This window comes from Galendromus occidentalis, unplaced genomic scaffold (assembly GCF_000255335.2).
Source record: "Galendromus occidentalis unplaced genomic scaffold, Mocc_1.1 scf7180000077484, whole genome shotgun sequence".
Classification (NCBI taxonomy): domain Eukaryota; kingdom Metazoa; phylum Arthropoda; class Arachnida; order Mesostigmata; family Phytoseiidae; genus Galendromus; species Galendromus occidentalis.
The window spans coordinates 199203-213817 of NW_003805472.1; the positions used below are offsets into that span (position 1 = coordinate 199203).

At 51.3% G+C, this 14615-nt stretch overlaps 3 protein-coding genes across 3 annotated transcripts in view; 2 read left to right on the plus strand and 1 right to left on the minus strand.

Moving 5' to 3' along the window:
* The window catches only part of LOC100902794 (E3 ubiquitin-protein ligase AMFR), a 44829-nt gene extending 41011 nt beyond the window's left edge, over positions 1–3818 (plus strand). Inside the window, exons 5-10 of the mRNA XM_018640367.2 lie at positions 1191–1435; positions 1549–1870; positions 2426–2596; positions 3064–3330; positions 3489–3564; positions 3649–3818. Of these exons, the coding sequence (XP_018495883.2) occupies positions 1191–1435; positions 1549–1870; positions 2426–2596; positions 3064–3330; positions 3489–3564; positions 3649–3818 (1251 nt within the window). The remainder of the gene's footprint in view (positions 1–1190; positions 1436–1548; positions 1871–2425; positions 2597–3063; positions 3331–3488; positions 3565–3648) is intronic.
* Positions 3819–5281: 1463 nt separating this feature from the next.
* On the minus strand, positions 5282–9003 carry AlaRS (alanine--tRNA ligase, cytoplasmic). The gene is made up of 7 exons (XM_018640443.1): positions 7488–9003; positions 7091–7315; positions 6677–6978; positions 6422–6584; positions 6144–6295; positions 5848–6028; positions 5282–5749 (listed from the first exon to the last, which is right to left on the minus strand). Exons 1-7 carry the CDS (start codon positions 9001–9003, stop codon positions 5406–5408), a joined length of 2883 nt encoding a protein of 960 aa, XP_018495959.1. The 3' UTR covers positions 5282–5405.
* Positions 9004–10242: 1239 nt separating this feature from the next.
* Positions 10243–13659, plus strand: LOC108864528 (ribosome biogenesis protein bop1-A). Its single transcript, XM_018640368.1, has 6 exons — positions 10243–10355; positions 10808–11107; positions 11216–12763; positions 12887–13064; positions 13181–13373; positions 13460–13659. The coding sequence occupies exons 1-6, from the start codon at positions 10293–10295 to the stop codon at positions 13611–13613; spliced, it is 2436 nt and encodes an 811-aa protein (XP_018495884.1). The 5' UTR covers positions 10243–10292; the 3' UTR covers positions 13614–13659.
* The last annotated feature ends 956 nt before the right edge of the window (positions 13660–14615 follow it).

Here is a 14615-nt window from a genome sequence, read left to right on the forward strand (position 1 = left end):
CCTCAGCAGACTTTTCGTCGGGGAATTCCCGGGAATCTTGTTCATCTCTAAGTGAGTGGTCTCCCCACCGATCTGCATTCAAAGCTATCAGAAGTCGAAACGCGTGGGGAAACGTCCCGCGCTCCCGGTATATTCCCTGGTTTCTGTGAAGTCCGTTAGTGAGATGCAGAAGCGGAACCTGACGACTCCCTGAGCTGTAAAATGGACTGATTGTTGCGAGACCGCAGAGTGAGACAGAAGAGACGAAATAGGAGACGATCAAGAACAGATCAAATTGAAATAAGCGAGAAGATCAAGAGGCTCCTCTTCCCCGTTTGAATAAATCGCCCCTGGATTTCATCTGAGAGGATCAGAGCTCAGGGAACTCGGAAGATCCGCGACGACGATCCCGGCGTTTTCCACTCAAACTTTTTGAACGATTGAGTGACTTCTGCTGAGACGCTCGCACGCGTAGTTTTAGCTGACTGATAACGGGGGCATTTTTTTTATCTGGGCGTGGAAGTCAACGCAGTCTGACTCTGGAACCGCAAGCTCCGGGAGTCCGTCTCGATCCGTCAGAGCCTCTAACTCCGAGGCAACATTGCCGACAACAGCGGTCAAGCCTCCCTTGGGACCTTATCGTTCGCTTGCCATACACCGAAAGCAGCTCGAAGGTGATCAATATCCCATCGTCATAATGGCGTTATATCACTTGGACCTTCGCTAGCTTCGAAAATGTTCTGGAAACATTCGCGAACCGGTCCCTGAGCTTCATGGATTTTCTGTTGTGACGGCTCTCTTTCGTAATACTCGCGACTTTCACTCGTAATAGGGCATTACCCCGAATCGAATCAAATACTGTGTTTGTCTCGCCAAACACTCCGGCGAAAGTCAATCGCTGTCGGGGTCCGTCATCGCGATGCTCACGTTTAATTTGTCGCAAAGCGAACGGGCCCTTGTGGACGGACACCACTGCAAGAAAATAAATAGACGTGTTTTATCGGATCGACGTGGCTCCCGAGGGGGCCAGTTTTTCCCGATTAAGAGCGATTTTAAGAATTCTGCCCTCTGCTCATCGTTCTAGATCTATCTCCAGCTTTTCTCAAATAAATTGCACCGAAAATGGAGCCATCCGAATGCATGAAGGACCGATACTTGATGCCGATATTGAACTTGAGAGTTTTTTTTCTAAACGAATTTTTCTACCGCAGATATGGACGAACACGATGCTATCGATGGCTAGTCTCGTCATCTCGATGCAGCTACGCTGGGCCTTTAACGAGATTCGTCGTCGGATTCTCAAACATCGGAACTACCTTAAAGTTCTTCGGCACATGATGGCCAGTTATCCTATGGCCTCGCTGGACGAACTCACCAAAAATTCCGATGATTGCGCCATTTGTTGGGATCTCATGAGTACAGCCCGAAAATTGCCTTGCGGGCACCTCTTCCACAAGTAAGATAGACGGCTCGGGAGCTCAATATCCTCCTGCAGCCCCTCGACCCTGTTCCCTTAAGAGCTGCTTCATTGAATATCGCGAACACATACTGACTCTCTGTCTCTTTCAGCGCTTGTCTGCGGTCGTGGTTAGAGCAGGATACGTCGTGTCCGACCTGTCGGATGACGTTACAGTCAACAGATTCGTCAGAAGGTTTCTTCGGATCGTTGAGCTTCAGCTCTCTGCAGGTCGAAGCCAGTGCGACCGTCCACCCTCGACAGTTGCCGCCAGGCGGCCCCCAGGTGACGAATCACCTGTTCCACTTCGACGGGTCGAGGTATTTCAGCTGGTTACCCTCCGTCTCTCTGGAGGTTTCTCATTCAAATCTGCTGCCCCAGAGCGAGACAACGAACGTAGTCGGATCGGTCGACCACCAGCAGTTGAACCGTATCGTAAGTATTCGGACCTGTAGGCAGGGAATGGAGATATGAATCTGTAGTTTGGCCGAGATCATGTAGCATGTTGTGGCGCGAACAAATACCGGCCTCACGTGCGCCGGCTGGTGCCCCACGCTCGCCGTCACCGAGAATGCGCCGGCTCGCGAACCCGTCTCCCGATTAGCGACTCTTCCACTCCCTACTGTTTCCCCAGAGTGAAAGTATTTCTCCTATCCATTCAACAAGCACGCACAACTTCTCATTGCAAGATGGCGAATGATTGAGCATGCTCGTCCGAAGCACTCTTTCTTTAGTTTTTGGGAGAAAAATCTCATCAGCGTAACGGTGGGATTCCCAGCACCCTGATCCTCTTGGAGGAAGCGGGTTAATTCCCTCGCCGAGCGCTGGGTTCCGACTAGAGACTCCTGCCTTTACACTAGCTCCCGAGCTCTCGAGGGTTCGCTCGACGTTTAACTATAGGGACTAGAGTCATCGATTGATGCTGGCAAACAATCCGAGGATCTCCGTTCATGGTTCCTTGCTTTTCCCGCTCCGACCTGCGGTCCACAGGTGGAGGAACTGGCCTCGATGTTCCCGAACACCTCGCGATCAGTCATCTTGCAACATCTACGAAACAGCCAAACTGTCGAACACGGCGTAGAGAACTTCCTCAGTGAAAAACTGCTCGCTCCAGCTGTAGGTTTGACCGAAGCATCTGCCCGTCTGCACTTCTACACATCTGTAATCGCTTTATTATCATCGATTTATATTCGCTGTGCTTTCCTGCTATCCTCTCCCCAACCATCCTGCACCCGATACATGCATGGCGTACTGTCCGGTGTCGTTCGTCTTGTAGTATGTGATCTTGCATGAGTCGTCAAGTTTTTCCACGACGGGACTCCGAAAGGTCCCGAAAGTGTCCGAATCTCTCCCGCTCTTGATTCTCTGAAATGTATCCGAACCTACCCCACACGAGAGCGTGAGTCGCATGCTTGCGCTGTCGTGATGTTTTAGTGTACGCCCGCTAATTCCTCGTCCACATCCTTTGGTAGATTACTTGTTTTTTCCCCAATGCTCGCCGTTTCCGGGGTCATACGCTTATCCGTGCTTGAAATTCTTGAATGTTGTGAGCCCCGGCGATCCCACATGCCACGGCGATTCGACTTCCAGTATCACTAACGGCCCGCGTTTTTTCCTTATTCCCGCAGCCTCATGCTAGCAGTGCAGGAGACGATTCCGCGAGCGGCCACAAAAGTCCAAAGATCCACCAATTCAGTCGTGATCCGACTGTCTTCCAAAATACAAATCTCTCGAGTACAACTGTGATAGCCAACCAAGAAACATCGAGCAATTCTTCAGCCACCCAACGAGGGGAATTAGAACGTCCTCTCACAATTGATGATCTGTGGAATCGATTCGACGAAACCAACAGGCATCCGGATCCCGAAGAGCGAATGTTCCCGGTCGGAGCCGCCGTTCGTCACAACGAGCTCCAACAACGGAAGCGAGAGCTCCTGGATGCTTCACGAAGGTATCAATTCTCTCTGTTGAATGATTTCGGACACTATCAGGCATCGATGCTCTCGTACGGGTCCAGAGTGCCATTCTTCACTGACCATTTCCTCCGTTCTAGGCGGTTTTTGGAACGTTCTCACCGAACCCGATCCTAACGGAAAGGAGGAGGATCTTGAAGGAGTCAGCTGTTGAAGGCGAGCGAGCGCCGGAGATCGATGGAGAGCCTTGACGCCATGTTGTTGAGTGACAACATCCAATTAGCGATGTCCTTCCTGCAGGAATCGACTACTGCATCGTCAACTATAGCTTTATGAGTTGGATTTTCATTGATAATCCTGGCCCAGCCACGCTGTACAGCAAAACTGTAAAAATGAAAAAAGTAAAGCGATCACCTCCGAGGCTGATTTTTGCCTCCACGATGAAGCCCAACATCCCAATCGTCCTTTAGATCCGAAAACACACCGTTTCCCCCCGCCATGAATGAGAGAATTCTTCAAATTGAAAGCGTCGACTCCCGAATCGGGTCGCGTTCGAGTAGTTGCCGCGATGGGATGCGATGAATCTAAATCAGACTCAGGAAAAAACTTGAATTCGGAAAATATCTGCGAGCGGCTGGATTCCAAACCCCCAGAAAACGATTGAAGCATCCACAACTCGAATCGAGCGAAGTTGCCTCTAGTTTTAGGTAGAGTGTCTCTTTACTACTGTAATTACCGCAGATTGGAGTTCAGATCGAGTGTAGTAGGTGCGTTTCCTTTCGCGAGCCTGGTATCTTGTGAGATAAGCTGTCAGTCTTAGTTTGTATGCATATTTGAGTTTTGGAGTCTTGGGTCACTTAGCTCGTGTATCCACAATAATTGTATCGGAGATTGAACGTGCTATTCTACGCCCGCCAGTCCGCGACCTCGATAAAGAATCGGGAGCGGTCTAGTTGATAAGCATCAGGCACGAAGAAATTCACAGAGCAGAGCGAGACTATCACTCGAAATCCACGGACGTCAAGGCCGAATGACTGCTATGAGAGGCGCGAAGAAGTTGATTGTAGTTCGCATGAAAGGGACCGGAAATTGTGCCGAAATGGAGAACGGAAAGGAATGATAGAGACAGAATTATTTGGAACTTGTTTTGTCAGTCTATCAGAGATATTCGGCCCGATCCTGTTCTGCAGTAGATGTAGAGAATCAGCGTTCCCCTGTTATCAGACCCTTATCATTTTCACTAGAGGCATCTGAGAGAAAGCCGAGTGTTTGACCATGGACATGTGTAGATTGTAAATGCCTAGAAACCTCAACTCAGGCGAATCGTCGTCCCTAAAGTCGATGAGCCTGCTGTAGATATAGTAGCGCACATATGAGCCAAACTGCGAGCTGACGGCGAGATGAATCCCTATGACATTGTTTCGGAAGGATTCAGCATATGATTAGTTTGAAATAAATACCGGATATAGTTTTCGAAGGCCGTCAAGACCCTGAGTGATTAATCGGGCTGAGCGATTCCGCCAGAATTTTTCCAAGCGAGAGCTTTTCTTGGCTCGAGTATCCAGCTGTGCGACGATCCTGGATCCTGATTCGAGCCCCTTCAAAACAGGATGAGGAGCTTCGGGTCGGGAAGTAGGTCATGTCACACGTCACTCGGGGCTCTTCACGATACCGTCCACCGGCCGAATATTCGGCCCACGCTCTTCCCTGGGTGATTCTGACGATGCGCGGGAACCCGCGATGATTTTCCCCCTTCGCTTATGGTTTGTACCTACGCTCGCTCTGCCCCAAAATTGGCTCCAGAGGCCGAATCGACGTCAATCCGAACTTGGCAGCCGCCGAAGAGGAGGACGGGGACCCTGAGATTCCCGCCCAGTGAGCCGGCTTAGCTATCGCATTATGCGTCAGGGGCAGGACCAGAGATGAAATTTCAGGGGACATCCTCAATTTATTCAAATGGAGACCTTCACCGGGGTGCGATCCTTGGAAAGCTCTTTGTGATGCGTGGATTTATGGCAAAATGAATTCTATGTCAACTTGAGCTAGATTCAGGTGGTTCAGTTGAGTTTGAGTTTCGCGAACTCTTCCGCCATGTTCATTGCCTCGCTTAGAGCTTCGGGATTCGTTCCCGAGGCCTGCGCCGACTCGTCTTTTCCACCTCCCTTGCCTCCGATCACGTCTGCGATGTGTCGGACCCATTCGGATGCAGACAAACCCTTATCGGCCACAACCTGTTTAGGGACAGAGCTCAAGCACACCAGTCGTTTCTTTTCTTCATCGATTGAGAACAACATGGCGGAGGCGTTCGGTGAGAGCGTTCTGATCTGCTTCATGACGGCGTCCAGAGCTTTCCCGTTGCCACCGACTTGCAGTTTCCTGATCAGATACGGAGGAGCATCGCCTGCGGGGAAGAAAATCGGAGTTTGAGAAACCCAGCGAGTTTTCTAATAGTTTCGATTCTTGGTGGGATCTGGGCAGGAACGATATTCCTACCTTGACCGAGAACCCTCTTGATTTCTTCGAGAGCTTCCATTTGAGCGGCGGCCTTATTTTGCTTGTCCTGATCGTCGATAACCTTCTTGATTTTTTTCAACTCGCTCCGTAGGTCGTCTTTCCTCCAATAGCTTATACTGCTCTGGGAGATCTCGTCAGAGAGTTCTGTTATGCGTTTGACGAGCGACTGGAAAACGTCAAGGGGAAAGGCGGGTCGATGATTGAGTAGATGATCGAATAGCTTCCCGAAATCAGCTTCAGACACGACCAAGGTTTCCCGATGGGAATAATGAAGATCTAACCTTGTCCTTTCCAACGAGACTCTTGAGAGTATTCACTTCACTCTCAAGGTGTTCGGCGCGTTTCGTCGCCTTCGCGGCTTCGGTACCTGTCAAAGCCATGATCCTTCTGATACCTTTGGCAATGGCTTCTTCCTGGGCAATCACGAAGTCACCTGCGGGAAAAATGGTGTCACTTTACGGTCGATAGACCCCTGGCGCCTAAGAGTGAGCTGGCTTGTTCGGGATGTTGCGACTCGCGAGGGAATGCTAGACATGTTAACGCCAGATGAGACGCTCACCTATGTGGCCTGCGTTCTGCAAATGGGTCCCTCCGCAGAATTCGACCGAGGTGTTCAGAGCGTCCCCTCTGTCGGGGTTCGCCAGGAGATCTTCGACGGAAACTCCGATAGAGACCACTCTCACGGGATCGGGGTATGTCTCATTGAACACAGCGCGGAGACCCTGGGATGGAGTAGAGGAGTTGAGACCTATCGTTTTCAAAACATGATCGCGTGGAGGGTCCGATCACGCCTTCTCCGACTTCCGAAATTCACCTTGACGGCTTTCGCTTGACTCAGACTGCTATCCTTAGCGTATACGGGTCCGTTCCGAGAGACAAGTTCTACGGCGGCTTCCTCGGCTTGCTTAACTTCTTGTGCGGTCATTGGTCGATTCGAAGCGAAATCGAATCGCATACGTTCGGGCGCAACGAGTGATCCTCGCTGGTCCGCATCTGCCGAGAGCACTTTCCGCAGAGCGTAGTTCAGCACGTGGGTACCGGTGTGGTTCTGCATGACAGCGACCCGGCGTGTTTCGTCGATCTGGAGTTTGAGCTCGTCACCGACTTTCAAGGTTCCTGCGATCAGATCCAACATTAGCGATGAGATTGGGGACCTTAATCTGAACAGGAAATGAGAGATTCGACCATTCAAAGGATTCTAAGCGGCTTTCTCCTGCTACGTACTGACCTGCGGCGAGGCGGCCGATATGTACCACGAAACCACCCTGTAGATGTACCTCGGTGACAGCGAACTCGACGTCCTCGTTCTCGACGTGTTGCAAGAAACCTGTGTCATAGATTTGTCCGCCCTGTTCAGCGTAGAAGTTCGTCCTATCCAAGACAATCCCGCATAGATCACCAGCATTGACTCCGTTGACGAATTGCTTTTTCGATCGGATCGCCACGATTTTCCCTTCAATAAGACATCGATTCATTAAAGCGAGGCGAACCAGTCTCGACGACAGAACCTAATTCATTCCGGAACTAAGTTCCGTGGACAGGACTCGACATCCGATCCGAGAGAGTTTTCTTGCGGGAATCCGTCCGTCCCTGCTCAAAGAAAGGATATTCCGAGGGCTGCTCACCCGTGCAAGGCTGGAAGGTGTACTTCGCAGATTTTCCAGTTCCTTCTGCGGTATAGACGTATTTTGGGGAATCATCGGTTGCAGGGAGCTTCTGCTTGTCCTGGAGTTCAGCGATCGCGTGCACGTCGAGTTTCGAGGAGTCGTCAGCCTTGTCCGCCCCGCCCTGGGAGGCGAGGATGGCTGCTTGCTTCGCTTTCTCGTAACCGGCTGAATCGACGAAGATCCCCGATTCTTCCACCATTAGCTGCGTAAGATCTACGGGGAAGCCATAGGTATCGTAGAGACGCCAGGCGACTTCACCCGGAAGGAGACCTCCCTTCTCGATCTTCGAAACCGCTTTTGTTAGAAGCCTTCGACCACGAGACAGCGTTTTCAGGAATTGAGTCTCTTCCTCATTGATGATCTCCATCACGGTGTCCGGGTCTTTCTTGAGCTCTGGGAAAGCATCTCCTAACAGGCCGACGACGACCGGCACCAGGCCAGCGAACATCCCGGGCTTCGCGTTCATCTTCTCCGTAGCGTAACGGATAGCCCTGCGAAGGATACGTCGAAGCACGTATCCTCGGCCGACATTATCGGGGCGTCCGCCGTCACTGAGCGCGATGGTGAGAGTTCGTGCATGATCTGCGAGTACTCGGTAGGCCATGTCGATCCCGTCGACATCTTCCGCGCCAACTTTCCCGGTGTAAGCTCTCACCCCGGTGGACTTCTGGATGGCGTCGAAAATCGGAACGAACACGTCGGTGTCGTAATTGGACCGCTTGTTCTGGATGACCGATACAAGCCGCTCGAAACCCATGCCGGTGTCGACGTGCTGCTTCGGCAGCGGACGGAGGCTGGAGTCGGCCTCTCTGTTGTATTGGATGAACACGAGGTTCCAGATCTCGAGGACATCGGGATCGTCCATATTGACCAGATGGGCGGCGTTTCGGCCCCCTATGCGGTCAAAATGGATTTCGGAACAGGGACCGCAAGGGCCTGTCTCTCCCATTTCCCAAAAGTTGTCCTTCATGCTCCCCGGCAGAATGTGATCCTCGGGGACCCCCAGGGCCAGCCAGATACCCTTGCATTCGTTGTCGGGTTCCAGACCAGCCTCTGGATTTCCACCGAAATACGTCACGTAGAGTCGATCCTCCGCGAGACCGAACTCCTTGGTCAGAAATTCCCAAGCCCAGGCACAGATCTCCTTCTTGAAGAAATCCCCGAACGACCAGTTGCCCAACATCTCGAAGAACGTATGATGGTATACGTCTTTGCCGACATCGTCTAGGTCGTTGTGTTTGCCTCCTGCTCGGATACATTTCTGGGAGTTGACGGTGCGTTTCCATTTCGCGGCCTCGGTGTTTGGATCAACAGTGCCCAAGAAAATGGGTTTGTACTGGTTCATGCCGGCGTTGGCGAATAGCAAGGTGGGATCGTCGTGAGGAATGACGCATGATGAAGGTACGAACGTGTGTTGGTACTTCTTTTGGAAGAACTCGATGAATCTCGTGCGAACCTCTTTGCAGGACGTCATGCTTCCTGGAAGGAAATATATTTTCAATTTGCCAATCTGCAACTGAGCGCTCCTTCAGGGAGGACGTCCGATGAATTTTGCAGAAAAATAATGGGCGAAGGTTCTGGCGTTCATCAGACTTTCCATAATCAAAGAGGCGGGTCTCAAAACTTGTACAAGATCTGGGTCAGACAACGGTCAGTGACGGACACTGTGGCTCCTCAGTGCTCGCCGCCACGGCTGTCCCGTAGGGACATCCTTCACGGCAGACGATTCTCGGACTGAGAGGCCTTTATTCTCAATCCGGAGCAGATATCCCGGGTATCGAAGCGAACTTATCGGCACGGAATCAGAATTGCTCGCTCAGTAAAGAAAGTGAGATCTCGAAGGGTCTCATACTTCTTCGAGACCTCCGTGACAAAGGGAGTCGAGCGCTGAACTACTCCGCCGCGTCTGATGCAATACGAGCCAGATACCGGCGAGTCTGTTTGTCAACTCGAAATTCGAATCAAGTTGATTCGGGATTTTTCGGGACCCTTCCCTAGGAAATGGACAATCTTCACTTCATCTGACAGTCGAAGGGGGTTTCCGAAGGGGATGAATGAGAGAAGGCACGAAGGGGAAAATTTTCCAACGGGATTTGACCACGCGTTTTCCGAATACCATCACCAGGAGGCAGACTATCCTGCGTCAAATCTGTGCTAGCGGAGCATATAGAGCTCGTGAGGCTTCGTATACGCGCTTCAGCAGTACGGTAGCGCCGTACTTTTGCCATATGGCGGTCGTTCGGTTTCTCTGACTGGGACACCGGCGAAGTTGTTTTTGCCGCTGACAGATACGGCGAGAACGGTCATAGAAACCAGGTGACACTCACGTTGTTGAGCTCGCTCCGAAACTATAGGATGTCACTCGGGTTCGATTCGAGTCCGAATTCAAGTTACCCGTACGACAGTGAGCACGCTGTGGCAGTCGTCGAACAGGGATCCACGACTTCAGCAGCCGCTAGACGGCGCTCCCGTCTGCGCTAAAATCTGATCTCTCGGGTTCCGGTCCTTCTCACGGTGCTCATGGAACATAAACGCGCGAGGTGAAAAAATCCGTCCAAAGGAAGAGGCCTGACAAGTCCTACATCACCGCGCTCGCATAGTTGAGGAACGTCGTGATTGAGGTCGAATGGTGCCGCCTGACGCCAGATCCGTCGTTCCTCCGAGAGTCCGTAGTCACGAATAGAGTGCGTTGGGAACTGATATCAGACTTTAGCAGAGTAAACATAGCCCCACGTGGGAGATTCGAACACACAATCGAAAAACATGACGGGGGCTAAGAAATCGGCCAAAAAGGCCCTTCAGCGGAGCAAAACCCCGGGAGAACTGGTGAGTCAACACTTCAATGAAAAGAAGAAAGTCTTAGTGAGCGCGCGAAATTGTCGTGCCATGTCTCTCGCCTTATGAATTATTGCTTGGGAGTCCGGCGCGGACGGGCAACGGCACCCGACTCCATCGAAGAATATTATTTCTTCATCGAGTGGCCAGCTTTCTCGATTATATCCTTCGACTTAATTTGAGAACCTTCCTGTGGATTGAACGAGTCTTGCGATATTCGGGAGCCAATGGAGTTGTCCGCTCGATGCGGAGTTTCTGTTGTCCACTCATAAAATTGACCAGCTGAGTGAAATGAAATTAGGACATCGCTGTTGACGGTGTCGAAGAGAGCGAAGGAAAACCGCTCCCCTGGAGAAATCCTAAAGAGCCCTGATGATCTCCTCGGAGCAATTCTCGATACTCTAAGACTCGATCCGGCATTGTTGCAGCTCGTTCCATTTCAGGGCGGCAAGAGCAAGAACACGAGCGAGAAAAAAGCGATCCAAGGCAAGAGTAAAATCCAGAAAGCAGCTCCGAAGCCTCTGTTCGAAGAAGATGACTCCGATGCTTCTTCCGTGCTCGAAGACAGTGAGGATCCTACGTCTTCCGAAGACGATGGAGCTGGAGACGAAGCTGATTCTTCCGAACTCGAGTTCGAGTCCGATGCGGACTCCGGCAAAGAGGAATTGGACCAGGGCGATATAATCGAAGACAAAGAGAAAAACGAAGAAAACGGTGGACCTGAGGCAGAGAAACCGGAAGAGGTAGATATGGCAGATCCATCGAAAATAATGGGAGTGTTCAAAGAAATGAGAGCTTAGTGTTGGAAGGTATCCCTTGATATCACTCGGAATCGCTCTTTCCGATCATAGGAACTCGAAGACGATGGAGTCTCTATGACATTCTGGAGAGCGGACGAGGAAGATTTCAATCTCAAGTCGAAGGTAGACCTGAAGAAGAACAAGAAGAAAGAGCCGCTAGAGATGTCCCCGCAGGATAGAGACGTCAAGCCCAACGGTAAGAGAAGCGCGTCGCCTCGGCCCTCGGCTTCGAAAGACGAATATGAATTCGATTCGTCCGACGAGGAAGATCTCAGGAACACTATCGGGAATGTTCCGATCGAGTGGTACGACAACTATCCCCATCTTGGTTACGACGTCAATGGGAGACGTGTCTACAAACCGGTCCGAGAAGATCAATTAGACTATTTCCTCAAAAAAATGGACGACCCGACATTCTGGCGCACCGTCAAGGATCGCATGACGGGTCAGAACGTCGTTCTATCCGAAGCCGATATGGATCTGATAAATCGGTTGGAGAAGGGCAAGAATCCCGACCCGAATATGGAATCGTATCCAAAATTCGAGGACCTTTACTCGCACGAAGTGATGATCCATCCACTGACGGCGAGACCGGAGGCGAAGAGGAGCTTCATTCCATCACTGCACGAGAAAGCTCTGGTCGGTCGCATGGTCCATCTCATAAAGAGCGGAGTTTATGCCAAATGTTGGAAACCCAAGAAAGAAGAAGGACCGAGGTATTACAATCTCTGGACCGAGGATGAGGATCCCTCTCTGATCAGGAGACTGCGGTCTTTCATTCCGGCCCCGAAAATGAAACTGCCGGGTCACGAGGAATCATACAATCCCCCCGAGGAATATCTCTTCACCCCCGAAGAAGAAGCCGAGTGGCATAATCAGGATCCCGAAGAACGGAAACTGAACTTCATACCGAGGAAATATTCGTCCCTCCGGCAAGTTCCCGGATACTCTGGATTCGTACAGGAGCGTTTCGAACGCTGTTTGGATCTCTACCTCTGTCCTCGTCAGAGGAAGATGCGCATGAACGTCAACCCCGACGACCTCATTCCCGAGTTGCCGAAACCGAAAGACCTCCATCCGTTCCCGGCTTTCTGCTCTGTCGTGTACAAGGGACATACCGACCACGTTCGTTCGGTCTCGATGGAGAACCTCGGTCAGTTCTTCGCCTCGGGCTCAGACGACTGCTCCGTCAGGATATGGGAGACGTTGACTGGTCGGTGCTTCAACACGATCCAATTCGAGGCTCCGGTCAAATGGGTGCAGTGGTGCCCCAACCCTGCGATCGCACTTCTCGCCGTCGCTTCCGGTCCGTACGTTCATTTCGTCAATCCGGGCGTCGGTGACAAAGTCGTTCTGACCAACACCGACGTCATCCTCGAGTCCCTGCCGGAAAGCGAGGGCAGTGCGAAGGGGTCCGGAGAGTGGTCTGTCGTCACCGATGAGGATCTGCGAAAACAGGGTCACAGACTGAGAGTTCATCATAAGTTCGACGTTGCCCAGGTCTCGTGGCACGCGAAGGGAGACTACCTTGCGGTTCTCTACGGCAGCGCTTCCACAACTTCGCTTATAATCCATCAGCTCTCGCTCCGTCGAAGTCAGGTGTGTTGGATGTCTGACCATTTCACATGGGAAACTTTATCTCGGATTAATTTAAGAGAATGAAGAATAACGGCGGAGCTCAAATTAGGTGACCTCTTGACCGATGGATCTCTCGCATTACAGAATCCGTTCAGCAAATTCAACAGTGTCATCTCGCGCGTGATCTTCCATCCGACGCGACCTCATCTCTTCGTTGCAACTCAGACTGTCGTTCGAGTTTACAATCTCGTCAAGCAGGAATTGCAGAAGAAACTCCTCACCAATTGCAAATATGTATCTAGTATCGCCGTGCATCCCAAAGGTTAGATCCAGGATACTCACTTTAGCTGACTTACTGGGTTACCTTCTCCTGAGAGCGTCTAGGCGCGATCAGGAGCCGTCGACATGAAGTAAATCTCCACTTCCTCACTTCCATAGGGGATAATGTCATCGCCGGAAGTTTTGAGGCCCGGTTATCGTGGTTCGACATGGATTTGTCCACGAAACCATACAAAGCGATGAAGTACCACGATTCGGCAATCCGAGCAGTGACGTTCCATCGCAAATATCCGCTCTTCGCTTCAGCATCTGACGATGGCACAGTGATCGTTGCTCATGGAATGGTCTACAGGTAAATCTAGAATAATTCTCGGGCAGCCGATGCGTCAGTGATTGAAACCGGATGGAAGATTGATTTTGCTCGCTTCTTCTTTCCAGCGATCTTCTCCAAAATCCTCTGATAGTGCCCGTGAAAGTTCTACGAGGGCATCGACGCACTAATGATCTAGGCGTTCTCGACTGTACCTTCCATCCCACCCAGCCATGGATCGTTAGCGCGGGCGCCGACGCTACGTTAAGGCTGTACACTTGAGACTGAAATGTTGACATTGATCATGAACAAAGTTTCGATGGCCGAATCCTGAGCTTGATCATTTCACGGTCAGGGAAGGAAACCCTGAACATCTTATTCAATTATGTATGAATGCGGAAATTATCGACCGAAGGCAACGAGAAAAAGTTCAGGTACTCATTGTCAGGAAGAGAACCGCAGCTGTATAGAGGGGGCGATGAAGGGGAAGCATAAAGCCTCATTCTCGCAAAGGAGCAATCGGTGATTTCGTGTCTGACAGTCGTTTGCATTGCTGAAAAATGAAAGTTCCATCCATGGGGTCGTCCTCTGAACTGCTCCGGCAGCTAGCTGTCAATTAGCATCGCCATCTAGACTCTTCGGAAATTCTCTCGGGATGACGTAGTCCGGGGCAAGGCCCAAAGAGATATCCCGGGCGATGGAAACCTTGGCTCTGCGGGAGGCGAACATGATCGAGAGTGCAATGATGTGGGTGGATACTATTATCACTCGACTCCGAATCTGCTCTCGGCTTCACTGAGGGAGGGGGGCATCTATGGCTCTAGGGGCGGGGTTCCATCGCTCAGAGTTTCGGAACCCTCTCCGGCATCATTCCGGATTGGGCCGTTGATGACGTAATCCCTCTCGCATGACGAGACATCGCCCATTGCGCCCTACATGGCGCGACCCAGCTCTTCGAGCTTCATTCTCGAGACCTGAATATCGAACATACTCTTAAAGGAGCTGTTTAGAGGACTCCGGCTAATGAGGTTAGGAAATCCCATGAAAAATTTTACAACTGAATCGAGATTTCGATTTCGAGTACGGAGGTCCGAGATAAGACTCAACCTTGAAAGAGACGGAATGAAGCTGCGAAGGAACGCCTAGGACTGGCCTCCAAGTAACGATACCGGGTACTGCGATGAGCCAAGACGTCAGAAGCGATAATCTGGGTACTTCTGTATTCTCCGATAGAAATTCTCGATGACCCAAGCTTTGCCACTCGACGCTCAGGTCGCTCAGACG